At 40.3% G+C, this 26,069-nt stretch overlaps 1 protein-coding gene across 1 annotated transcript; it reads right to left on the bottom strand.

The window, feature by feature from the left end:
- Positions 1-129: 129 nt before the first annotated feature.
- EIF2AK3 (eukaryotic translation initiation factor 2 alpha kinase 3) lies at positions 130-26,069 on the bottom strand. The gene is made up of 15 exons (XM_059817672.1): positions 25,875-26,069; positions 23,759-23,889; positions 21,558-21,792; positions 21,132-21,294; positions 19,683-19,820; positions 19,059-19,181; positions 18,258-18,478; positions 17,794-17,906; positions 16,619-16,741; positions 15,212-15,361; positions 9,803-10,571; positions 5,206-5,373; positions 4,554-4,655; positions 2,141-2,203; positions 130-1,070 (listed from the first exon to the last, which is right to left on the bottom strand). Exons 1-15 carry the CDS (start codon positions 26,052-26,054, stop codon positions 894-896), a joined length of 2,856 nt encoding a protein of 951 aa, XP_059673655.1. The 5' UTR covers positions 26,055-26,069; the 3' UTR covers positions 130-893.

The raw sequence follows: 26,069 nt of genomic DNA, 5'->3' as shown, positions 1-26,069 counted from the left end.
AATAAAAATTAACATATTTACAATGAGAAATAAAAGCATGGCATTAGGCAGTTAAATTAGCAGATTACACAAATGCCTACCAGTTGATTTTTTTTAAAAAGTACAAATCTACAAGATTACATACGACACGTATGACTTCATTAGGTTTAAATTTTCAGAATCACAACATTTTTGTACATAATTTTTACTATGGCTCTTCCAACCACTGCCTATAAAACCCCGTTTTTTAATGGCAAAAAACTCCTTTTCCTTCTCTACAGGTTTATCTGTATAAAATGCATTCCCTAAGATCTACTATAGTGCAGAAGTATGAAAAGATTTCCTCTAATGACTGGCTATGGAGAGTGACAGTATGTACAACTGTGGTACTTTTTTGCTTTAAAAATAGTGCATATTCCCAGGTGACCCACCAGGGACAAAAATGGAGTCATAGTTCATTTCAAAATCATCTTCATTTCACCAAAGAGCAAGTGATCTGGATAGATACTCACTAGGCTTAGAGACTGTAATTTGCTCTATAAAAATACAGTATTTTAATTCTATTTACATGTTACAGATCTCTCACTTACCCAGCAAGCTGATATTTACAAGCTTCAAAAAACCCCAACAAACCCAAAAAAAGGATAATGGAGCACAACATTGGTAAGCACAGTAGCTGGACCCATCCGCCTAGGAGAGTTAAGGTAAGAAAAATGGAATGTGAAAAGCGTGGTTACTGGCTTTCGTTGGCTGTCAAAGTAAACAAAAAATCTGTCCAACACGTCTTATACATTAAACATGGCAAAAAAAGTTTAAGTAAACTATTTCCATGATAGACATTCTGCATCATAGGATCCTTCTGCTGCACAATCCCTGTAAAACCTGCCGAGTGGAAGAAGCTATCCGGAGGATAACTATTTGCTTGGTTGTCTTGAATGCTTATTTCCTGATAAACTCATTGTCCGTGACCTCTGTCTAAGCACTGGTTTTGGTGGGAGTTCCAAGTCTTCAAATACAGGATTTTCTATGATTGCTGCAGCCTCTGGTCTTTCAGTTGGACTTGGAGAGAGCATGTCCTTCACCATGGTGTACTAAAAGAAAGCATGACATGTGCTACATGAACCAAGTCATAAATTCTTTCTTATTTAATGTTCTGACTTCAGTTGTGGCTGTATGAACAAGTGGAAAATGTCCCCAATTGCTTTCTGAGTAATTTGGGTATTAGTGCTTTGGCACAGTAGTTAGAAGTGCATTAAACATTTGAAAAATGTTTCACTGTACATCCGTTAAACCATCTTTACTGTCAAGGGTTACAATCAATCTGGCAAATCAAATCTGACCCAAGATTCAATAGTTCTACAACCTTTACATTATTTGCAATTGAAAGAATTTAAGAACATATGAAATATAATTTACGAGTCATTTTTAGCTTCATGTTTAAGCCACACAGTAATTTTTCACAGTGAATTAAAGGTTTTCCTTTAAATATACAGGTAGTTTGGATATTTGTCTCAAATTTAATCAGAATTACAGTGTCCTGCTCCAGCTGAGCGCAGCACATCACATTCCCCTGGGCAGCCTGCAGCTGTAAAGCAAGAAAGCCTAGTCTCATTTAGCTGCTGGTCTGAAACTACCGTGAAAGCCTGAAAGCATCTCAGCTTTTTATTGGAGAGGTTGTGTACACGACCTCCTCTTTATCTGCAACCATATCACTTTAAAGATCTGACTAAGAAGAACACAGCATGATTTGCTCATATGGTTTCCTACTTGAGAGATCTACTTCCTGGAGCGAGATCCCATACAGCCACGGTGCTACCTACTTTACCTGTCTAGAACTCTGAACTTGCTCTTTGTGAATATGGATTTGTCGCAAGAAATGATGTCAGGATATATGTGAAATGAATGACTGCAAGCGACAAAGGGAAGCCAGGTAATATTGTATAGTTGCTGAAGGTAAACTGTGTGACAAAAGTATCATCATCCACATTATTGTAATGTTAAAGCTTTGAAATGTAGAAAAGTACAGGGATAGAGAAATGCATCTTAATAACACAAAAGCTTCCCCCCCCTCCAATTTTACCTGCAAAGCAACTGGAAAGCAAAGAAAAAAGCTACAATTATTAAAGAAAAAGATACAATTAATATCATCAGATATACTTACCTCTTGTGCATATTTCTGAGTGAACAATGGTGGAAACTTCAAATTTCTAACGTCACTTAAAGTCTGCAAAATATTAAGAAAAACATGTAACTTTTCCACAATACCATTCTTCAGTAGTATTACTCTATTATTCTTTAAAACATATGCAAACTATGCAAACAAATCAGCCTGATGGAAAAAAAACTTGGTTTAAAGTCTTGCTTTAGTGGTTAAAAATCACAGTATAAATGGGCAAGTTGCTCCTTCCCTAGGTATACAGCCTGCAATAGGAATCACGTTACAAGAATTCTGATGCCTGCAGTTTTAAATCAGCCAGAATCACAAACTTGTACTTTCTCACTTTGGCTCATCAAAGTCAACAAATCTGTGCACCACCCATAATCCACAAGATCACCTACACCAGCATTAGGACAGATGAAATGACTGGCTCTGTCTTAACAATGTAAACACTAGTCTTTATTTAATGTTTATGCAGATTTATCAGCAGTTTCGAAAGCAGTTCATGTTGCGTATTTCTGTGTCCTTACAAGGCAGCTGGTCTCCTTCGGTGTTTCTTGCATAACAAGCATATTGGCTCCATCTAGTGACAGTAATTTTCCCATGTTCAGCCTCACAATTATCTGCAGCAGGCTACCTTAGGAATTTAAGTTCTCTAATTGCCAGCAACCCATGACCCACTTTAGCATGTTTTTAGTGCAGAAGGGCAATATTTAGCACTTAATTTCTTTTAGGATGGATCTCCTTTTACAAAAGTTTGAGCACAAAATATAAGAATTCTAAAGTTAAAACAAAATTCAATCCACTATTACTCCACTGAAAGTATAAACTGACCAGATAATAGCGATGGGCAATAGTCAAACTCGTGTTCAAGAGAACTGAGTTTTATGACAATAAAATGCTTCAAAAAAATTGTTCTCCTTCTCTATCAATTCAGTCTGCATTTAGTGATCTGTTTTCAAACATCTAATTTGGAAATAAATTGCACTGCCACAGACTAACTGCTAACAGCTTGAGACAGAGGCAGGTCTCACGCTCCTCCTCTGGGGATTTTTCCAGCCTTTTTCTAGATTCCTAGAATTTGCTGGGCTACCTGGTCAGGCAGAGCATGTTTTGCTTCAGCAAGTGGTGCTAATGCTTGGCTGATGCCAATGAAAACTTCAGCGTAACAACTCAGAAACAACTACTAAAGTAGCTAAACTCCAGACCTTGACAATAAGGGGGATGGGGATTTCTTTTTTATTTTATCTGTAAGAGTGGAATGACAGTAAAAATCATGGGAAGTTAGGGCACTCTTTTTACCCTCTTATGAAGTAAAACATCAGAGTTAGATGCAATCTAGGATTCACTCCGATTACCTGCTTTGCTTCTATACTCGGGACAGAAACAGAAAGGGCAAAGCTTGTAGTCACTGCTGCAGGAGATCTTGAGAATCCAGGATAGCTCTTCATTGGGTGTCTCAGTAAAACGGATTTTATTTAGGGAAATTGAAATTGGTTTCAGTGCAAGGGGTTCAAATTAAGCACTGTCGTTCCTTCTCTAGACTATGCTCTTTTGTACCATGAAAAGCCAGAGCATTTTAAGCAAGAGAATGCAACACCAGCATAGGTAAAGCATTTGGTCAGGCTGAATTCATGGTATGGTTCAAGCTGCTTCTTACATCTCTGCTAAAAACAATCCATCTTCACATGAGAATTTAAACCCCCCAAGCACATATAAATGACAAATACAAGTTATAATGACTCTTCCTTTCCTGCATAAGTCATTGGTCACCATATACAAGAGGAAAAACCTTTCTGGCTGTAGCCTCTGTTCTCTATAAACTCGTTCCTGAGCAAGATGGATCTCACATGCATTTTAACAGCAAAGAAGAGTTATTATACACCATCAAACCTCCCAAATTCACAGCTGATGCAATGAAGGTCATCAATTACTGGGAAGATTGTGCTTGAAGCTGAGTGAGACTCACAGCTAAGACTTACCACAGGGAAAGGAACAGCAATTTTTCACTAAGTGCTTTGGGTGAAAAAGCACTGCAGATGCAAACGAAGGAAGAAGTGATAAAAATGCACAGCATGGTTCCAATTCTTGAATGAAAAACAAGCTGGTAGGCTTAAAGTCACAAGCTATATTTGTTGCTTGAGTTCTTGGATATCCCAGTTCAACAGTTTCTCCTACTTGGCTTGACAACAGAGGAGCTTTGTAAAGAAATTAAGGCCTCAATTCAACTGCACACATTAGGAAGACTGCAATTTATTTTCAGTGATTCAGGGGGTCTGTACAAGGCTGAAAGAAGTTGTGCTCCTAATTGCAAGGCTTTTTCAAAACTGAAAAGAACCTCTTGCAAGTGTTTCAACAAGCGAACAGCTATTTCAAACAAATGATGAAACTAAGGATAATCTAATACCGTACATACCCTGACCCTCTCCATCTGTGTGCTGAAAGGGTAAAGCAGCTCAAAGAGAATCAGTCCCAAAGAAAAGATATCCACTTTGTGTGAATAGGTGTTCCCGCAGATCTGAAAATTCAAAATTAGGGTTAGGTCAATCAAGCTACTCACTGTATGTAATTATGTACAATGTAAACAATGCCCTTTCAAGTCAACATATGGAAGTGATTAGCCCTGTGCAGAGCTGAAGACTACAGGACAGGCACATTGGCAAACTTCATCAAATGAGCATGGGTGAGCAAGGTCCTAATCATCAGCTCCTCTTTGCAGGCCCAACTGCAAAGCAAACTGTTTCAACTTAAATCTGACGCACAATAGTGTGTCCTTGCTCAATTAACTTGAATATTATACAGTTATCTTTCTACTACACTAAAAGCAAGATAAATGAATACATCTAAGTACAAATCATTAGCCACTTCTTTGCTATAATAAATATATCTATATATTAAAATACAAATGTTGGAATTCAATTTAGCTTAAAACTCTACTTTGATGAGAAAGAATTTAAGTAACTTGATTGCAACAATTTACTAGAAAGAATGCCTGATCTTTGAGATCCCGGGAACTCAGGTGTCTTCCAGGCACTGTCAGATACAGCTTTAGATCAGAGAGCACAAACCTGTTCTGGGCTCATGTAGAGTTTGGTCCCTACTTGTCCTGTGTGCCTGGCATAAGCTGGCATTGGGGTAAGTACTGATTCTTCCTCCTCATCTTGGTCCATAGCAGTTACCAGTCCAAAATCTCCAACCTTTACTATATCATCCATTGTGAAAAATATATTGGAAGGCTAAGAAAACAAACAGGTGAAAAGAAAAAATATGTAAGTAATAATCAAGTCTCTGTGTTTCAGTAGATACAACACTTTGTTCTAATTCAGACAAGCCATGCTGTCAAGGGTAAAAATGCTCATTAAACATCAGGTTAGCAGAGCCAGCTAAGAATCTTAGCTATTCAGGAAAAAGGAATTACTCCTGCATTAAATAGTCTCCCTTCCTGAAACTCAGACTGCTCATTTCTCGTCATCCAGTCGAGGTTTACTAGCACTACAAAGGTTTGCTGAGTAACATACACAAAAGTCAACAGCTGTTGGCAATAGCACAGATAAGTTATCCAACTCTCCATCACATGGCAAATTCACACCAGACGATGGAGTTCTGACTCCTAGTCTTTTTTATTCTAATCTGAGTGCTAAACTTGTCAGCCATATTAATAACCAGCACGTCATCTTAATGTTAAATTACAGATGCATTGGAAGACTGGGAACAAGGTCTGCTTTTCAGTTGGTACTGTGCAGTTTAACTGTGGGAACTGCTGTTTGCATAACGGAATTATAAGTTTCTTTTTGACAGAAGCTTAAGAACTTTGCAATTCACAAAAGCAGCAACAGTGATGATCTGGCTTAACTCTCCTTTAACTTGTTTGCCACGTACCTCTGTCCTTGACCTAACCTACTGATAACAGAGACTGGAACTGAGACACCTCCTTGCTAATGGTTATTCAAGAGATTTGCATTCTGGCTGATAGAATAGCACACACCAAATGAATGATTACTTCTTTGAAACACAGCTGCTCCACCTTAGTTACAAACAAAGACAGACACACAGTTTTGGGGGAAGAACAGACTGATCCTGCAAGGGGGAAGAAGCAGCAGGATTATGTACAGAAAAAGGGCCGAGGCATGGTAAAAAAGCAGGTGGTGCTGGGCAAGCTCCTCTCAGAGCTCCTGGACCTTCAAGGCTGGGAGAACATGGTCCATGCTTTGTTGACATAAACCCTGGAACAGGAGGAGGTAGACAGATAGAGGGCAATATTTTTCCACACGATTAAAGGACTACAAAGCTGACCTATTTCAAAGTCCATCCAACTTCCTCAGTTTAAGACAAACCCACTCTGTGCAAGAGAGAAACAAGACAGAAAAAAGGCTTCTTGGTTTTTTTTTTTAAGCAACGGACAGCTCTGAGATAAGCACTACAGAAATAGTTAGACATAACTTGTTAGTTCCACAATGCCCACATCCTGCCTCTAAAACTGCTTTCTGAGCCAGGTCTTATCTCCCGCTATGTTTTCCTGTAATGAATGTCATGCCCTTTGGAGTCACAGCTCACTTAGTGCACAAAAGCTGTAAACCCATAGCGTCTCCAGGCTCTCTCTGAAGCATTTACATGGCACCCATCCTCTGACTGCACACCCACGTTGTCAAAAATCTTTGTATCAGAAATTTAATGCTCAAGGCACAAATGTCTCCATTAGGGATTTGTATCCCATTGCCTTGATCTCCATTCCCCTCCTCCTCCAAACACAAGAGAAGTCAACAAGCTCTTGTCTTGCTTCACAGAGCAAAGCTCTTCTTAACAGAAAGTTTTATTTCCTGTACTTCTCTGGATGAAAACAGACTGTCTGTGAATGGTAGAGCATATAGTTTCTACAAATTAAGGACCATGGACTCTGCTATTGCAAACTACCAGCAAAAATAAGCCATCAAGACCACATTTGGAAAGAAGTTGTCTGTCATCTAAGGCAGATGCACACAATTTCAATTTAAATCAGTAGAATACAACCACCCTCTAGTTTAGTTATCCTGCCACCTGCACAAAGAAATTTCTCTCCAGATTCTTCAATCAGAGTAAGAATTCCCATTTTTTTCCACAGATATGAATAAGCTACTCACACATCTAGAAGACCACTGTTTAATTCACTTAATGCTGCAAAATGTATCTAAGACTGTTCTTGCAGTTCTATGAAACTCATAATTTCTTTTGAGCTGTCAAGCATGACTGTCAGCTTATCCTGGGAATAACGGTAAATTCATTTGACAGACAGACTTCTGTTTCTGTACTTCATTTTCTTCAAAAGAATTTGAATTGTGACCTATTCACTTGCCTCCCTGAATTCTTGCCATCTTGTCATTACGGTATCTCTGATTACTAGGAGCCTAATTAATGCATCTCAATGTACGCTGTTAATTTAAATATTAAAAAGATCTTCTTGAATCTTTTAATATGCATGCATACAAATTTATTTTCACATAGGTCAATGAGTTTTTCTTGGGGCTAATGGGAGCAAGAGCCGGCCTCTGCTATCAGCTAGCTCTGCCTCTAGCAAAGACAAAACAGCTTTGCAGGTTATTTGCTTATTAGTGCTGGCACGAACTTAGGGTTGCATGACCAATGTCTTGGACAAATTACAAAATTAGGTGAGACTTGTTCCAAGTAGCTTCCGAAAACCATAGAAAAAAATTAAATATGCTGGCTGTTGTTTTGACCAAATTAACACATAACAGACAAATAAACTTCCAGGATCCAAGAATAACCTCTATACATGCATGGGAAGTTTTCTGAAGCAGGAAGTTGTTCGTTCAGAGAGATCCTTTCCAAGTTGTTTATATGAAGTAAACAAAATAAAATCTCTTGTTCAAATTGCTGCCAACACTGAACTTCTAAGATGTTCCAACAAAACGCTACGCAACTGGTGATTAAGACTAATATAGCTTTAAGTGAAGATCTACATACGCTTTACTGAACAGTGATCTCAGTAAAGACTGCAGAGAGTTACGACCCACAGTATTGTTAAGAAAGGTTATTAATTAACATGTCTAGCAACATATTAGCATAGGGATTTAATTACTTTTCTGGTCAGTTTCTCAAGCACTAAAGATTTTTCAGATAACTGGTTCAAGGTAATTGCTTAATGTTGATGGGGAAAGAAAATACATGGATGGGTTTGTGAGTTTTTCCTAACTTTGACATATCCTTTCAGTGTTACCAAGTTTGAATCCCCTTTTACTGCCACATCTGAGATGACATTTTTACCTTTTGTTTCTGCTGATACCAAATGATTACCATCTGAGAAGCTACAACAATGGTTATAATTTCAGTATTTACTCCATCGAGGTAGGTATTAATGCCTCCTCAAATAAGCAAAGAGAAACAGGAACTGCCTCTCCACCGTTTGGCAAAAGCAATCCATTTCTCAGCACCTATAATAATAAGACTAACTTAACCTGGGCTTTTGAATTAAATTCTGGCATTTGGTAACACATACTGACACTTCCAGAGCTAAAAGCTCCAGCAAGATTAGGCACTAACATAGGATCAGAAGCAAAATAAAAGAAAAGGTACAAAAAGTTATGCCTGACTTCAGTTACATTTAACACCAGAGGTAAAAACCACCTTTCCCAGTCTTAACCATCTGGATGTTATCAGACATTAAAAAGATTATGAATCCTTCATAAAGCTGCATTGCGATAGTCAGCATTGACTCAGAATTCAACACCAGGACAGTTTACATTTCAATCCTAGAGCAGTAACACTTAATTTTTACTTTCTCTAACCAGGAGTAACACAGCTGCTCTTAGGTCATATTGCTATAGAAAGAAGAAGGAAAATACCAGAATCAGAATCATAAAATCATTTAGGTTGGAAAAGACCTTTAAGATCATATAGTCCAACTGTAAACGTAACACTGCCAATTACCTGCTTCACTTGAAATGGTAGAACAGGATCCAAAATAGCTTGCTTTGCCACACAGCTCAGCAATGAGCAACCCTGTATAAAGAACCTGAATTACCATAAACCAATTGCAACTGATCTGTGCCAGGTACAAGAATTCTTGCTGTAAGAAAGACTTTAATTGCAATAATGAATGATTAATGTTTATTTCCTGGAGCACTGCACCTCCAGATTATTCTACAAACGTTAACTCAGCTTTTGTAACACCCATGCTGAGGTCACTGATAAAAGTCAACTATTTTAGCAGGATTTGTCTCCAGTCCCATATTACTCCCACATACAAAAAATTTTTACCTGTATCCACACACCCGTGATCTGTCACTTTAAAGCAGAACTTGACACTGAGCTAAACAGCCTTGCACTGCTGCATTAGGAGCAGTCAAATTCAGAATTGCTGATGCTCAAGTTTGTAATGCAGTGAAGGGACTGCTACCCTGTGACACCATTTAAGTCAGTTCATGTGTTTCAGAAATTTTACAGCACCAGAGACTTTTGTATGATACTTTGGGCACACGTAATTCAAGTTATGATATATCCAAAGATAATCTCACAGTACTAAACCAGAAAACATTTGCCTATAGGACACAGCCAGTGAGATAACCAGTTACAAACACAATTTGAAAGTTCAGGCATCCAGTGATGATCACGCCAATAAATAAATAAAAAATAAACCCAACACATTTCCTACAGTAATCTTCGAATACAAACCTTGAGATCCCTGTGCATTAATCCTTTGCTATGCAGAAAGTCAACCGCTTCAGCTATCTGCAGAAATATCTGCAGACACTCTGCCCTTTCCCTCTCCTCTATCATGCATCTTCTGCTCATCCAGTCCTTAAGGTTCTCTTTCCGGCAGAGCTGCATCTGGATGTAAAGATACACCTTTGGAGAGGTGGGCTTGACTTTTTCTGCAATATTTTTAGAAAGGTCCAGGCTTAAACTTGTTGGCCTTGGTGGAGAAACAGAGAGGGGACTTCCTGAAGCAGATTTCTTGTTATTAGACTCCTTTGTACCTTTTGCCTTATCCTCAGAAAGACTCTCATCATGTGAAACATCAACTTTATCTTCCTTACTAGAAGCATTTCCACAACCAGAATCCTCAAACACAATAGAAGAGGAGGTCCCTTCCCTCAGGTGTACAACAGGAACAGCTGAAGAACAAATTTCCAAGGAGTCACCCAGCTCATTGTTGTTGATAGTACTGTTTTCTATATCACAGCCCGTAAGGACACTGTCCTGAAGATTTAATAGTGGATCTTCCGACTGGTTTAAGTCCCTGTTGTCCGTGGCAGAAAATTCCAGAGGAGAAAACTGGCTTCCGGATGAATCAGACTGACCACAGGGTATTCCCACGGACCTTACCCTCTCCGATGAAGTGGCAATAACTTCAATGTGCTCCTTTGTAGAAAATGGCTCTGTTCTGATTTTAAACGATGGGACATCCATTGGACTGGGAGAACTGAGCGGCCAATCAGTGCTAGAAGAACAAAATGAAGCGATCAATACTACAGAACTTCATTCCACTAGAAATGCATTTTCAGAAGCCCAGGTTTTAACCTCTGCTACCTCTGAGAAAACTGTGCAATATCATAACAGTAAATGACTACCCAAGTGTGGGAATCACTAAAAACCAGGATTTAGCATCTGTTTTTCTTAGCGAGGATAATGTTTTCTCATTGAGACAAGAGTGTTGATAATGGAAAATTTAGCAAGCTCTGTTGTACATTGGGAATCCAGGTAATCAGGCTCATCTTCAGCTGGAAAACATTCAGTCCTTTAGAACGTGCATTGCAATGACTATTTAAAGTGCCTTGGAAGAATTACAGCTGTGAAATGTTAATTTGATGCCTGAAATATAAAGGTCACTATATCCTAAAAATTGTTAGGCACGTTAAGATGTTATTATGAGACCACTAAATAGTCTTGTATTAGGCCTCATTCTTTAAATGCTAACATACACCCACTTTTTCCTTGCTCTTAACATCCTCTAACTCCTTTATCCAATTTTCCATTTTTAACCTACTTCTACCAAGCTTTATAAATCGTCACTCTGATTATCCCTCACATATTTCTGCTGAAATAAATTCATTGAAGCATTGGCGTACTGAATCAGATCCATCTAAACTAAGACAACAAAGAGGAAGGAAGCAGTGGAAAGGAACAAAGAGGACAGAGATGCCCAAGTTTAAAATTGAATCACAGTAGCAACACTCCAACCTTCCAACCACCCAAAGATTCACAGAATCATTAAGGTTGGAAAAGACCTGTAAGATCATCAAGTCCAACCATCAACCAACACCACGATGCCCATTAAACCATGTCCCGCAGTGCCACGTCCACATGTTCCTTGAACACCTCCAGTGATGGTGACTCCACCACTTCCCTGGGCAACTTATTCCAGTGTTTCACCACCCTCTCAGAGAAGAAATTTTTCCTAATATCCAGTCTGAACCTCCCCTGGTGCAACTTGAGGCCATTTCCTCTTGTCCTGTCGTTTGTCACTTGGGAGAAGAGATCAACACACACCAGCACCCACCCCTCTACAGCCCCCTTTCAGGTAGTTGTAGAGAGTGATGAGGTCTCCCCTCAGCCTCCTCTTCTCCAGACTGAACAGCCCCAGTTCCCTCAGCCGCTCCTCATCAGACTTGTGCTCCAGAGCCCTCACCAGCTTCGTCGCCCTTCTCTGGACATGCTCCAGCACCTCAAGGTCCTTCTTGTAGTGAGGGGCCCAAAACTGAACACAGTTTTCAAGGTGCGGCCTCACCAGTGCCGAGTACAGGCGGATGATCACCTCCCTGCTCCTGCTGGCCACACTATTTCTGATACAGGCCAGGATGGCATTGGCCTTCTTGGCCACCTGGGCACACTGCTGGCTCATATTCAGCCGGCTGTCAACGAGCACCCCCAGGTCCTTTTCTGCGGGGGAGCTTTCCAGCCACTCGTCCCCAAGCCTGTAGCGTTGCATGGGGTTGTTGTGACCCAAGTGCAGGACCCAGCACTTGGCTTTGCTGAACCTCATACAATTGGCCTCGGCCCATCCATCCAGCCTGTCCAGATCCCTCTGCAGAGCCTTCCTACCCTGAAGCAGATCAACACTCCCACCCAACTTGGTGTCGTCTGCAAACTTGCTGAGGGTGCACTCAATCCCCTCATCCAGGTCATCGATAAATATATTAAACAAGACCGACCCCAATACTGAGCCCTGTGGAACACCACTTATGACCGGCCGCCAACTGGATTTGACTCCATTCACCACGACTCTCTGGGCTCGGCTGTGCAGCCAGTTTTATACCCAGCAAAGAGTACACCTGTCTAAGCCACAAGTCGCCAGCTTCTCCAGGAGAATACTGTGGGAGACAGTGTCAAAGGCTTTACTAAAGTCCAGGTAGGCAACGTCAACAGCCTTTCCCTCATCCACTACGCGGGGCACCTGGTCATAGAAGGAGATCAGGTTGGTCAAGCAGGACCTGCCGTGCTGGCTGGGCCTGATCCCTTGGTTGTCCTGCACGTGCCCTGTGAGCACCCTCAAGATGAACCTCTCCATAATCTTCCCCGGCACCGAGGTCAGGCTGACAGGCCTGCAGTTCCCTGGATCCTCCTTCCGGCCCTTCTTGTAGATGGGTGTCATGTTGGCAAGCCTCCAGTCATCCAGGACCTCCCCTGTTAACCAGGAGTGTTGATAAATGATGGAGAGTGGCTTGGCAAGCTCCTCCACCAGCTCCCTCAGTACTCTTGGGTGGATGCCATCAGGCCCCATAGACTTATGAGTGTCCAGGTGGCATAGCACATCGTTAACTGCTTTCTCCTGGATCATAGGGAGTTTATTTTGCTCTCCATCCTTGTCTTCCAGCTCAGGGAGCTGAATACCCTCAGGATACCTGGTCTGCCTATTAAAGACTGAGGCAAAGAAGGCATTCAGTACCTCAGCCTTTTCCTCATCCTTGGTGACAATGTTCCCCCCTGCATCCAGTAAAGAATGGAGATTCTCCTTGGCTCTCTTTTTGTTGTTAATGTATTTGTAAAAACGTTTTTTGTTATCCCTTATGACTGTGACCAGATTAAGCTCTAGCTGGGCTTCTGCCTTTCTAATTCCCTCTCTGCATGACCTAACGAGATCCTTGTACTCTTCTTCAGTTGCCTGCCCCTTCTTCCAAAGGTGATAAACTCTCTTTTTCCTGAGTCCCAGCAAAAGCTCCCTGTTCAGCCAGGCTCGTTGTCTTCCCCGCCAGCTCTTCTTACAGCACATAGGGACTGCTTGCTCCTGTGCCTTTAAGATTTTCTTCTTGAAGAACGTCCAGCCTTCCTGGGCCCCTTTGCCCTTCAGGACCATCTCCCAAGGGACCCTCTCAACCAGTGTCCTGAACAGGACGAAGTCTGCCCTCCGGAAGTCCATGGTAGTGGTTTTGCTGACCCCCCCCTCCTTACTTGGCCAAGAATTGAGAATTCTATCATTTCATGGTTGCTAAGCCCAAGACGGCCTCCGACCATCACTTCTGTCACCAGTCTTTCTCTGTTTGTAAACAGCAGGTCCAGCAGGGCACCTCCCCTGGTAGGCTCACTCACCAGCTGTGTCAGGAAGTTATCTTCCACACACTCCAGGAACCTCCGGGATTTTTTCCTCTCAGCTGTGTTATATTTCCAGCAGACATCCGGTACGTTGAAGTCCCCCACAAGAATAAGGGCTTGCGATTGTGAAACTTCTGCCAGTCGCTTGTAGAATGCTTCATCAGCTTCTTCGTCCTGGTTGGGTGGTCTATAACAGACACCCAGCAGGATATGCGCCTTGTTAGCCTTCCCCCTCATCCTTACCAATAAGCACTCAACCTTGTCATCACAATCGTTGAGGTCTATACAATCAAAACACTCCCTAACATACAGAGCCACCCCATCACCTCTCCTTCCTTGCCTATCCCTTCTGAAGAGCTTATAGCCATCCATTGCAGCACTCCAGTCATGTGAGTCGTCCCACCATGTTTCTGTGATGGCAACTACATCATAGCTGTCCCGCTACACAACAGCTTCCAGCTCCTCCTGTTTGCTGCTCATGCTGTGTGCATTGGAGTAGATGCACTTGAGCTGGGCTATCGATTTTGCCCCCAACATCGGCATGCCACCTCTAGGCACATCTCTAGGCAGCCTAGTTTCATCCCCTTTCCCCTGGGAATCTAGTTTAAAGCCCTCTCAGTGAGGCCCGACTACTCATAAGTGAGAATCCTTTTCCCCCTTGGGGACAGTTGAACTCCATCTGGTGCCAGCAGCCCCGGTGCTGTGTAAACTGCCCCATGGTCAAAACAAAATTCCTCCGACGGCACCAGCCTCTGAGCCGCGTGCTAACCAGGTGCGTTTTCCTATTCCTTTCAGTGTTCTTCCCTGCCACTGAAAGGATTGAGGAAAACACTACCCATGCTCCTGATCCTTCAGTCAGTCTCCCCAGTGCTCTCAAGTCCTTTTTAACTGCTTTTAGGCTTCTTTGCAAAATCTCATCGCCGCCAACCTGCATAACCAACAGTGGGTAGTAATCAGCGGGCCGTACCAGACCAGGGAGTTTCCTAGTGACATCTCTCACCTGGGCCCCAGGCAGGCAGCAGACTTCCCTGTGGGTTGGGTCCAGTCGGCATATTGTTCCCCTCAGAAGGGAATTGCCTATGACAACTACCCTCCTTTTTAGTCTTAGTCTTAGTCTTAGTAGAGGTAGTCGTAATGCGTGGGGTAGACTGACTCAACCTAGGCAACCCCCTGGATGGACTTTCGTCTATATCCTCATTAGCCTGTCCCTCAAGTTCCAGAGCCCCTTATCTGTTGTGTAAGGGCAGCTGGGAAGGTGAGGGAGGCCGGGAGGGGGTTCACCTGCTGCCCCGAGTGGAAGTTAAATTAAGAACTACAAGACGTTTCCTAAGCTGAAAGGAGTACCTTAACACAACAGAGGACCCAAAAGCTGAGAGACACTATGCACAAGTGTGATACATTTGTACCTTGTTCAATTAAAAAGTTGACAGGCTAAGTTAATAACCATCTCTTTCCTACATAGTCTCTCCATCTTCCTGAATCATCTACCAGTTCTCCAGTTCTGTTGATGTACAATCTCAAATTGAATTGTTAAAAAACCCCACAAGTTACCTTTCATCTTTTAACCACTGTTCATCCATCTTTTCCTGCCATCTCTCAGGTGGAGCTTCCAGCCATGCGTTGAAATACCGAACAATACCCGGATGCTCAAGTTTAGCTAACGCCTTGACTTCCCGCATCACCTTTTCACGAGCCAGCTCCCTATGATTCGGGGTTAGGAGAACAACAGAGACATGGTCACATAAAGCAACAGCATAGTACAGAAATTTCTGCAAAGAAATTTAATCAAAGCTAGCCCAGTATAAACCAGGCCAGTAGTATTGCTCTTCACACCAAAAAACAGGTATGTCTTAAATTCCCCAGAGTAACTCCTTTAGGTTAGAAGTGTGGAAAAGCAGTATGTGCTCATAACAACTAAGTATTTAGTCATCCCTTTTCAAATAACTACAGGCAGCAAAACTGAGAAGAAAAGGTTCATCTTGCTCTCAACTGTTTACAAGGATAGAAAAAAAGACCGCTAAACAGCAATATTCTACAGGGATGTAGAAGACACTGACGCAAAAGACGACAGACAGTAATACCTTAGTATTTCTTTTGTAATTGGCGTAACGTAAGGAGACTGCATAAAGACTATCTCCATTCTACAGACAGGAAAGCAGGTAGCCTACTGTCTTATTGAAGTAAATAATCTCTCTTCATAAGACCGTAACTGAATCAAATGAAGTCAGATAGTTTTGTTTAATGGGTTTGAATATGCTTGGAAAAGAAGAATTTAAGCTACCTTAAATTTCTGAACAAAACCTTTAACCTTAAATAGTCACACTTATTTAACACATTCAAAAAAATAGTAATTCTAGATTTCATAGCTTTACCCCCTCCCTCTACTGGCCTGCCTGTTGCTGTTCTAACTTGAGATTTCCAGAAGCAGTGTCTCCCATCTCCCACTAAAAGGAACTGCTGCAAGCTCTGTGTAGGGTAATTCAGCAGCATGGCTTGACCACCTATGACTGAGAGAAAAGGTAGGGGTTGTGGGACCAGAAAATGAAACAAATGGACAAATGGAGTCAGAAAAGCTGGTGAGGGAGAGAGAAAAGAGAAGGTGGAGTAGGAAAGGTAAAGAGAGGAAGGAGAGAAGCAAATTAACAGTGCTACAACAACTGGTCCTGTTATCAAAGGCTGTATTCATCAAGGAAATCAGAGGAGTTCCCAAGCAGCTGTAGCATCCTCACAAGGGTCCTGCTATGCAAGTATTTTAGCCAAGCAGGTCACCCTTCTGCTGTGATTACATATGCCAATTTCTCAATGCCAAAACTGAGTCAGCCCCCCCATTAAAAAGTATGTCATTCATCCTAATGTAATATCTGGGAAATCAGTTCAGGAACAGATGGTTCAGTGTAGGACGGGATCCCACCATTCATTCATTACTACTTCTATATCTCAACAAATCTCATTCATTACCTGTTAGGTAAACGGATCCTTTTGATAGCATAGTTGCAGTCATCCACTTTATTTCTGGCTTCAAAAACTACTCCAAAACCTCCACGACCCAGACACTGAATTGGTTCAAAATCTGTCAGATATCTGGGAGGAGAATGGTGTGAGGAAGGGACAGAAGAATGGAGGGAGGATAGAGGAGAAAAAAATGCATTATAATAGATAGAAAAATAAAGTCATTTAGGACAGAGTGAGTTACTTCCGTACAGGCAAAACATGCTGAACGACCTGAAGCATTTATATTTTTCCCTGCTCACCGACTGAAGCAATCAGAAGCTTACTTATTTATGAAATGGACAGCTGCTGATTATGCATTTATTCAGTGTCTGTCACAACCCCGGAAGATCCATTATGCGCGCACATGACAAACTGAAGAAGTTTTTCAGAATATCTGGTTGCATGCTTACTGGATCATGGACCATGAGTATTCAGCCTAAGTTTCTATACCCAAACTAGGTGGTGACAACTAAGTATTTTCTAAATCATGATTTGCCTTCCACCCCAAATAACTATTTCTGCAACTAGTCCTTCTAAGCATCCCTTCCGAAACATCACTGTTCTTATATCTCATTACATTTCTTATTATTCCTCATTTTAAATACTCCAGTTCTTACTTTCAGTGAGTTACAAGTGTACAGGAAATGTTCACATTTTCTCCAGAGTATCATGACGTGCCCCTATACACCCTTCTGTCTTAACCAACTCCTTCATAACAGCAACAAAGGTTTGTTCCAAATTAGTCTGCTTATTCTACAGAGTATATAAAACTTCATCTGTTTCCATCCGCAATTGCCATTCTCTGCTTTAATCCATAAACACAGAAACAGAGGGAGTAACCACTGATTAAGACCTTCAAGAATCAATCTTCCATTTCATGTATCAGCAGGAGATAGGAGAGCAACATATCCTGATCACAAGTATCCTGTAGACTCTCTGGGATTGCTTAGACTAATTGTAACTGCAGTCTCCCATTGGTAATGGGGTGACAGGATTCTGTGTCAGTTGCCGACTATCTTGCGAAGTCAGAGGACTAAGACTAGGGTAGGTAAGAACAAGTGAACACCTACTCTTTTCTCCAGATAGTATTAGTTGTCACACTGACTAAAGACCCTATACATGTTGCATTGAACTGAGCTCACCTTGACACGTATCCAGAGTTCTTGAGGTCACTCCAGCTGCTGTCTTTAACATCTCCACAAGTGGGCTCATATTTACTATCAGTCTGACACTGTGTTTCAGACTCCTTCCGCAGCTAACAAGGGTTACCAAAACAAGAACAAAAACCAAACAAAAAAAATTCAACTCCTTAAGTACTTGAGATCAGTTTGTATCCCTAGATAGGGCATTAAATAATTTCAGTGTAAATATCTCCAAAGATGGCAGATATGGTTGAAGCAGTCTAATCTGCTTGCTGAAGCAGTTAAGCAAATTGTAAATGCCAGCTGACAGCCTTCACAGATAGATTAAACAATAAATTTAGTTTTTTTATTTTGTTATCTCATTAGTTATTAACTTATTAATACCACTCATTGCAGACTCAAAACCTAAAGAAAAGGCTAGAATAATACCCTCTGTATTTAGGATTCAGAAAAAAAATACTTACTCTGCTATAAGGATGAGGATGGAAAAGTTTGCGTACGATAAAAGTTGTGGCCACAATGCAAAATATAATGGTGCCAACAATTTCTTTCCACCAGTGAAGCAGAAGAACAGGATCTTTTTTGCGAATGTTCTTGTAATTCGTATCATCAAAAAATCTAACCGTGATCTGGGTGCTACGTTTATTTCTCTCTCTCTTGTAGTAGGGTAAGTAATAACCGTTATCTGCGTATAAAAGACACAAAGAGGGCATAGATTTATTTGTAGGTAACTACGAAACAATTTTGTCTTCTCATTAATAGGTTTCCTCAACAGACACAGGGCATTTTTATTTGCATGCCCCATGATTTTAAATGGCACATAAGCAAATTCAGTTAATCAAGGTTGTGGACTCCACAGCAACTACGTCTCCCAAAGTTTACCACTTCCGATGGCCTGACCACTGACAGCTTTAAAGCAGAATATCTTCCAGGCTGAGTCTCTAGCACTGTTAGCAAATTCTGAAAAAAACCCCAAAAAACCTCTCAAGCTTTTTCCATTTGGACCGACTACCAGTGGAAATGGCAGTAGACACAATACCTCTGCAGTAGCAATTTCTGGCACTCAGAAGTGCTTTGTGTGGCATTAATTGTACATACCCCACAATTTGGAAATCCTAGTTTGGGCAATAATTTCCTATTTCATTAAATGTTAAAAAAATACACATATTTAAGATCAAACAAATGGACATTTGCTAAATTTCACAAATAATAAATGGGTAAACCTGGCTATTTGAAGCACTTCAAAATTTGCAACTTTCACCTACCATATGGATACTGCAGAACTGAAAGTGCTCCATTACTGTACTCTTCATGAGAATACTTGTCATTGCTGAGACATTTATCGAACTCATCAGACCCCACCAACACTGGAGTCCTGGAAGGAGAATCTAAGCATAGAAAAGACACAATTTTCTGAGCTGAATTGTTATAAAAATTCTGTTCTTGTATTAATTTACTGAGAACTCCAATTGCATAATCATGCAAAATGTCTCTTGGACCAGACCATGAGAACCAAAATTAATGCAAGGAAACATTAAGAAGGGTATTTTAAGGTAGCAGTTACTTAACACCTCTCACCCTTGCCAAAATACTAGTTTCAATTCACTCATACTCACATCACTGCAAAAAACTTCTTCCCCTTTTTGTTGAAAAATTTGAAGACCCAACATTTCATTATTAAAAAAGACCCTGTCAAATCCATAGTAAAAGAAAGCAGACATTAAACATTTAATTAGAAAAAAATTAAACAATTAATAAAGCACAGACATAGTTCATGAACTGGTTTACAGCTGGAAACACTAGACTAGTTTGAAACATATTGTAAATCAGAAAGATGTCCTGTCTTTTCAGACCCAAGACAGCAAATGAAACTCTGAATTGTTACTTACGGATTAAAGGTTTCCATTTGATTTTGGGAAGAGGAATAATTGCATTATCGTTCCTGGATTCCAGAGCCTTTGGGTTGGTTGGGAATTTCTCAGAAATTCTGACTGATGACTGAAGATACAACTGGCCCCTGTACATGCCTAAGTAATAAACCAGAGGGCATATTAGTCTTAAGATTTCGTTCTCTTTACCTCCAGAATAAAATTGCCCAGTTAAAATACATAGTTAAAAACATTTTTGAAAATGGTTCTTTATATTCTGAGAATCTGAGATACTGACTCTGATTGCTAGGCTGGATGAATTCAAGTAATATGATCCCTCTGTTCTAGAAAAACATGAGACCAGGACACCTCATTTTCACTGTTGGAGAGCTGCTGCTACAGAAAAATACCAGCAATTTTTAAGAGCTATAAAGTAGCTTGGGCTTTGCACAGGTAGGACTTCTTTCAAACTTCCTACCCTTGTTAACGCTGGTACAGATTACTCCCCAACAGGCATTACCAGGAAGGCTCGAACAATCTGACTTCTTCCTAGTGTTATTCTTTATCTGTGTAACCACTAACAGGAAAGTTACAAGGTGTAAAGACTTACAGGAAAAGGCTAAGGCAAACAAAGTCTTAGAAAACCAAGGCACGTTTACCTCCCAGAGACAGACAGACAGCTGAGAGGAAGAAGGATGTGGGGCTACTCTATTTCAAATTGTCACAAATTACATCAAATAAATTTTGACAGCTGGATGAAAACTCAGTCATGTAAAATCTTAACTGAAATTTCTTCATGGTAAGTTACTGTAATCAATGTAGAGGAAAAAATGAACATCACAAATTAGCAGGCTGGAGGCAGATATTGCCCATTGCTTACTGAGCAATAAGACTGCCTTGGTTAGCTATAAACCTATCTTTAAAGTTTCAAGACTTTCAATCATCTCCAATGTACTGAAACAGGCAGTGAACATTTCAGACTCAAAATGGAAAAGATTTATGGTTTTGAAATGTTTTGGTTTTGAAAAAGGGAAAAAACCAATCTTAACTATCACTGTTTAGGCTAAACAGTCATAGATATTAACTCCGCCATAGTCAAAGGTATACTACTCCTTCTATAATTGTCAGAGTTTCTAAGGTGGGTACACAGAACTCTGACTTTGAGTGACAACAGCAAAGATGACCAGAGCAGGCTAGGAAGAGATGAGAACACACCTCTACCTTTTGAAAGTCTTTAAATCAAGTCAAGGTGCCTTTTTTGGATATGTATGTTAGAGAAGCCTGGATTTTTGGGCTTTATAAAGCAATGTGGGTTAAATTTAACAGCCTTCACTATGCAGAATATCAGACTGGACATGTTATAGCTCCTCTTAACTGTAATCTACCAGTACAGAAAGATCTGCTTTACTACAACCTCAACAGAGAAAAGAATAACATTTACTACAGAAAATGCTGCAGTCGGTGTCTCACCCAAATAGACGCTGGATTCTGTGGCCCCTCTTGCAGCTTCCACAAGATCTTCTTCATCTTCCAATACTTCATTGTTCGCAGTGTAACTTGTGTCATCAAACAGACTGATGGGAATTACTTTGCCATCTTTAACCAGCCATGCAGAAGCAATTGGAGTGCAAAACTGAGGAAGAGAGAGGTAACTGGAAAATTAATGTTGTATTAACTAGATATTATATTAGAATAATGCTAAACAACATGCTTAAATTCCTGGTTTTAGTTTTTGTAACAGATGTAGCAGCTCAAAGTCAGAAACTCAGTTAAAAAAATTACAAGCAGATGTGTGCTTCTTTACAAAGACAGCACCTGAAACCCAAGAGGAAAGACATCATCTATGATGCTGCAAAACTACTTTCATAACATTTAATATTCTGTCTTTTCCCCTACCTGGTATTCCCATTCCAGATGTCCTCCTCTTTTGTTAAAAGCCATCACCTTCCAGTCAGCTACAGAGACCTTTATCACTGTATCTTTCATCATAGCTTCCTGTTCATCCACATCCGAAATAATTTTTGTTTCTTCTTTGTTCATATTTGATTTAAAATTGCTCTCAATATATCCCGCTCTAGTTTCAATATCTGGGACATAGCGCAGCTCAAAGTGACCAACACTGAAATTCCACCTTAAAGAAAAATGGAAAAACTTTGTAGAAACAACTTACATATTCCCAGGAAGTCCCAAATCCTCCGTCCAGAAGATTCTTAAACTGAATTACCTATATTTGGCCCATATTTTCACAGTAAACTCTCAGATTGTCAGATGAACACAACTGTACCAGGAGGGGGAGTGCTAATCCAGAATACAAACTAAACAAGCTGAGTTGAGAAAACAGGTGATAAAGTAGGGCCAATGGCATTAACAGTTTAGTATATGGAGAAGGCAATTAAAATCATCAAGTAGTGCAGCTGGGTCTGTTTAGTAGGAAAACATTATGTAGCTGACGAAAGCAACAAGCATAAAGCACTTAGGAAGCAGCATGCTACGCAAGACATATTTCTCTTCATTAATAAAGCAGATTTAATTTGAAATGTAAGGTTTTTCAAGCTGAGGGAGGGCCAATGCTTTTTTTTTTTTTGTTTGAATCCCGCACACAACCTAACACAGGATCTCTTTGACTTCATGTATAAGGAACACAGAGTTGTCTTGCATAGTCAAAAGCTCTTTAATTTTTGCAAACCAACAAATTAGGGCAGAAACTGAAAATTATTTTCAGAAAGAGAAAGAATAATTCTTTTCTTTTTTCCATGATATAGCCCAATGCTGTAGAGAAGATACAGGTGTTTGTGCCTTGAACAGCAAGAAGGGGAAAAATATTTCTTGAACAGTATGTTTGGGTACCCAAAGTTTCTTAGGACCAGTCTGGCAACCACCAGGAGCCCAAACTGTCTCCTTAAAGAATTTACACCCTTATGGTAAAAGTTTGGCATATTTTATATATTCAGTTGGTTTATTAAAAGTTTTTCTTTCTCTGGATTAAAAACCCAGATTATCCTGTAAACTCCATAGCAGCCATACTGCGTCACCAGGAAAGCACCTCTGTTTCTGATTACAAAGACAGGAGGATTCTGGTGCACAAGATGTCATACTACGTTTTTGAAAGAGATGTACAAAGGAAAAAGCATGTTTTTATGACATACCTCTCCCTGCCAATATCTCTCCAGGAACCACAGAACCCAAGATTTCTCTTTTCAGACATCTGATCTGCTAATCTATTGGAGTTCTAATTAGGTTATTTCTGATACACTGCAGATGCACAACATGTCAAATCCTGCTGCAAACAGAAGAGGGAGCAGGGGAACAGGGAATGACTAGTTCTCCACTAAATTGTTGGGCAGTATTGTATCTATGTATGGCAACCAGCCTTTTAAACCTGTATTCTATGAAGTGGGGTTTGGGGTTTTTTTAGTAGAATACATGTCTGTATTTTTACAGAAATCTTGATGTATTAGAACTTCAGTGTGACAGCATCAGGAAAGTGACAGACTGAACCAGTTTCTACAGCTTGTAAAGAACAGACCACCTACGTTATGAAATGAACAAAGTAGATTTAAGAATGGGACTTTTTAAAAATAAGACTGAAGAAATTTTAAAATATCAACTTAAAATGAAAGCTAAAGACAGCAAGTATAAAAAACCCTTTTTGTGACAGTTACCATGAGTAGGTAAAGAACTTAAAAATGAATCAGTAGGTCATAAGACTTTTAAACTGTCTCCTTTTGTACAAAAATCAACAGTTGGAACAAACATTAGTGGCATTTTCCTTGTGCAGTAGAGCAGGGATAAACTCTTTTGAGGTATTCAAGGACAAGGAAAGTAATTTTCATTTGATTTAGAGGGAATAAATATGTGCACGTATCTTTTCTGTCTAATCATCTATAAAACTGAAGTTCAAGACATTTTTCAAAAGCACTGAAGAGCAAGGGGGTTAGATCCTAGCCAACAGTCTGTTAACCAAAGGAATGCAGCAATCTAAACTCCCTTGTGCAATTCCTAGTCTAACAAAAGTAAAAAGAAGGTCAAATCCTTAAAACATTACGTATTAAGAACTTATCTCTGCCGGATTGTTTCTGAACAATTCTTAGACTTACTTTTCATTGCCGCTACGTGGTCCAACAGCACGGACTGTTTTCTGGGTTCGGTGCAATAGGAGCGTCTCTTCCTGTTCTGTTTCATCGTCATCCCACCGGCGACAGCCCATAGCTGAGCAGATGTACTTCACCTAAGGGACAAGGCAAGAGACTCTCACATGCTTCCAAGTTCTGAAGAACTTCAAGACAAACAAATGTAGTCAACAGCAATATTCAAAGCTAACAATCCTCACAACACATTTTTGGCTCGCAGGCCATTTGGAGCACCGTGATTTTAGATGCTCGACTTGAGGGATGTTGAAAAGCCTGGTTTAAGGAATACGGGCTTTTCAGAACTAGAATTTTCAAAAGATTCGAGTAGGTCTACAGTTTGGGCTATTTTGACTACCTTTTGACTATATTTTGCACGTATTTGTACTTCTAACAGAAAGAAATCTTAGCACACTCTTTTCCCACTATTTCTATGGACATCAAAAGAACATTCCTACATGACCCACAGCATAATTCTGCTTTTGTGCCATATTTGTCTCAGCATAACTCTATTAGCTTCAGATGAAGTACTATTGATTTATACAAAACAGCACAGAGCCTTCCCCCTTTGCCTTGTCAGCTATTAAAGGGGAAAAGAAGACCTTATTTAACTCTCACAGTCACACAGACTCAAACAAAATTTGGATTATATGGGCAATTGTATTTTGAAAAGGGAGTTAAACACACTTTCAGGAAGTCTGAATCGGCATCGTACTGCCAAAAATAACAGACTGCCCCAACTCTTAACAAGGAAGAGTCAGGCACTATTTCCTGTATGAGGCACCTTTGCTACTGTGAACATAAGCCAGGAATCAAAGCAGAAACCGAAATTTCCACTTCCTGAACACTGGGTGAGGAGCAGTCTGTTGGTGCACAGTGCCCTCTGCTATCAATGAGGAAATCAAAATGATTTCATGAACTCTTGTTTTGAGTCTATGCTCTATCACTAGTGATCACCCTACACTATACCATAGAACTTCTCTACATTAAAATGTATGGTCAAAATGAAAAAACTTATTTTGTGGAAAACAAACCTCGGAAGTTTAAAATTTTTAAACTGAATCTATTTTTTTTTAACTTATTTTAAAATGCACCAATGTTTCTGATCTAGCAAATATCTGTTCTGCACTACACAAAGTATCTACAAGCACTTTAATGACATCTGACATTAAGGAGGGGGATGTCAATTCTAGGACTCTGAATAATGCAATTAATTCGCATTTGCGAATTTTTGCCTTCTGTATTTTTGCCTTCTGTATTTTTTCAAAATATACAACTTTTAACCAATGGATTTCAGAAGAAAAATACCTTCTGAACTAGTCAGATAGCAAGTAGCTTTCAACTTAACTTTTGCATATGACTTAAAAATGAAAGAACTTCTTCTAAGAGATAGTAAACTTACTGACAACTACAAGTCTTAAAACTTTTACATGTGTTGAATGTTTTTCTTGCTCTCAACCAGCTATCCCTCATTAGTTGTGAAAAATCTGAAATTAGTTCTGAAAAAAGTGTGTCACCTAAAGCCTTCTTCGATATGCAATAAGCTCAACAGCAAAGGCTACTTCAAGCAAAGCTTACTTCAAACAAAGCTATATGATAAAATTGAACTCCTCTCCCAGCTTGGCAGAAAGGAGTCATCCCTCTTTTCCCCTCACTCATCTCTGGTCACAAAAACCCTGTCCTTTTCCTTGTGCTGGCTCTGGCACTCCCCAACCCTTTGCTGAGCTGGCTACAGCTAACCCAGCACGAAACTAATGCAATAAGAAGTGAACAGTTTTCTGTTGGGTTAACAAGTTGAATCAGTTTAGCAAAGGGTGAGACAAGTGTTTAAGCCAGCACAGGGGATACAGCAGGAGCTCACAGGCAGGAGGAGATTGCAGTGAGGGGCTCAGCCATACCATCTAACTGCACCAGCCATTAGCCTTATTCCAGCCCGCTGCATTTGTTGCCCAAGAAGCTCAGATTCTCCTCTTCTGTGCTGTGCAATTGTATATTTGAGTTGCACTGCAGTTTATATCTCTCAAAAACCTATTTGCAAGACAGTGCTAGAAACACACATATGCAAGGCAACTTTTCAGGCTCTTACCTTCCCTGAGTATGAGCTCAGCCCATAGGTTGTCAAAGACTTTCCCCCAACTAAGACAACGTCCTCGCCAAATTTGTAGGATGACTCGAGAAGAGATTCAACTGTGAAAGGAACTGCTTCCATACTCTCTCGATCCCGATCCCACTGGAAAAGGTCCCCATCCAAGGAAGGAATTATCATCTTATTTCCAAATAC

This window comes from Gavia stellata, chromosome 5, assembly GCF_030936135.1.
Source record: "Gavia stellata isolate bGavSte3 chromosome 5, bGavSte3.hap2, whole genome shotgun sequence".
Lineage (NCBI taxonomy): Eukaryota > Metazoa > Chordata > Aves > Gaviiformes > Gaviidae > Gavia > Gavia stellata.
This window is presented reverse-complemented; position numbering and strand designations above follow the sequence as displayed.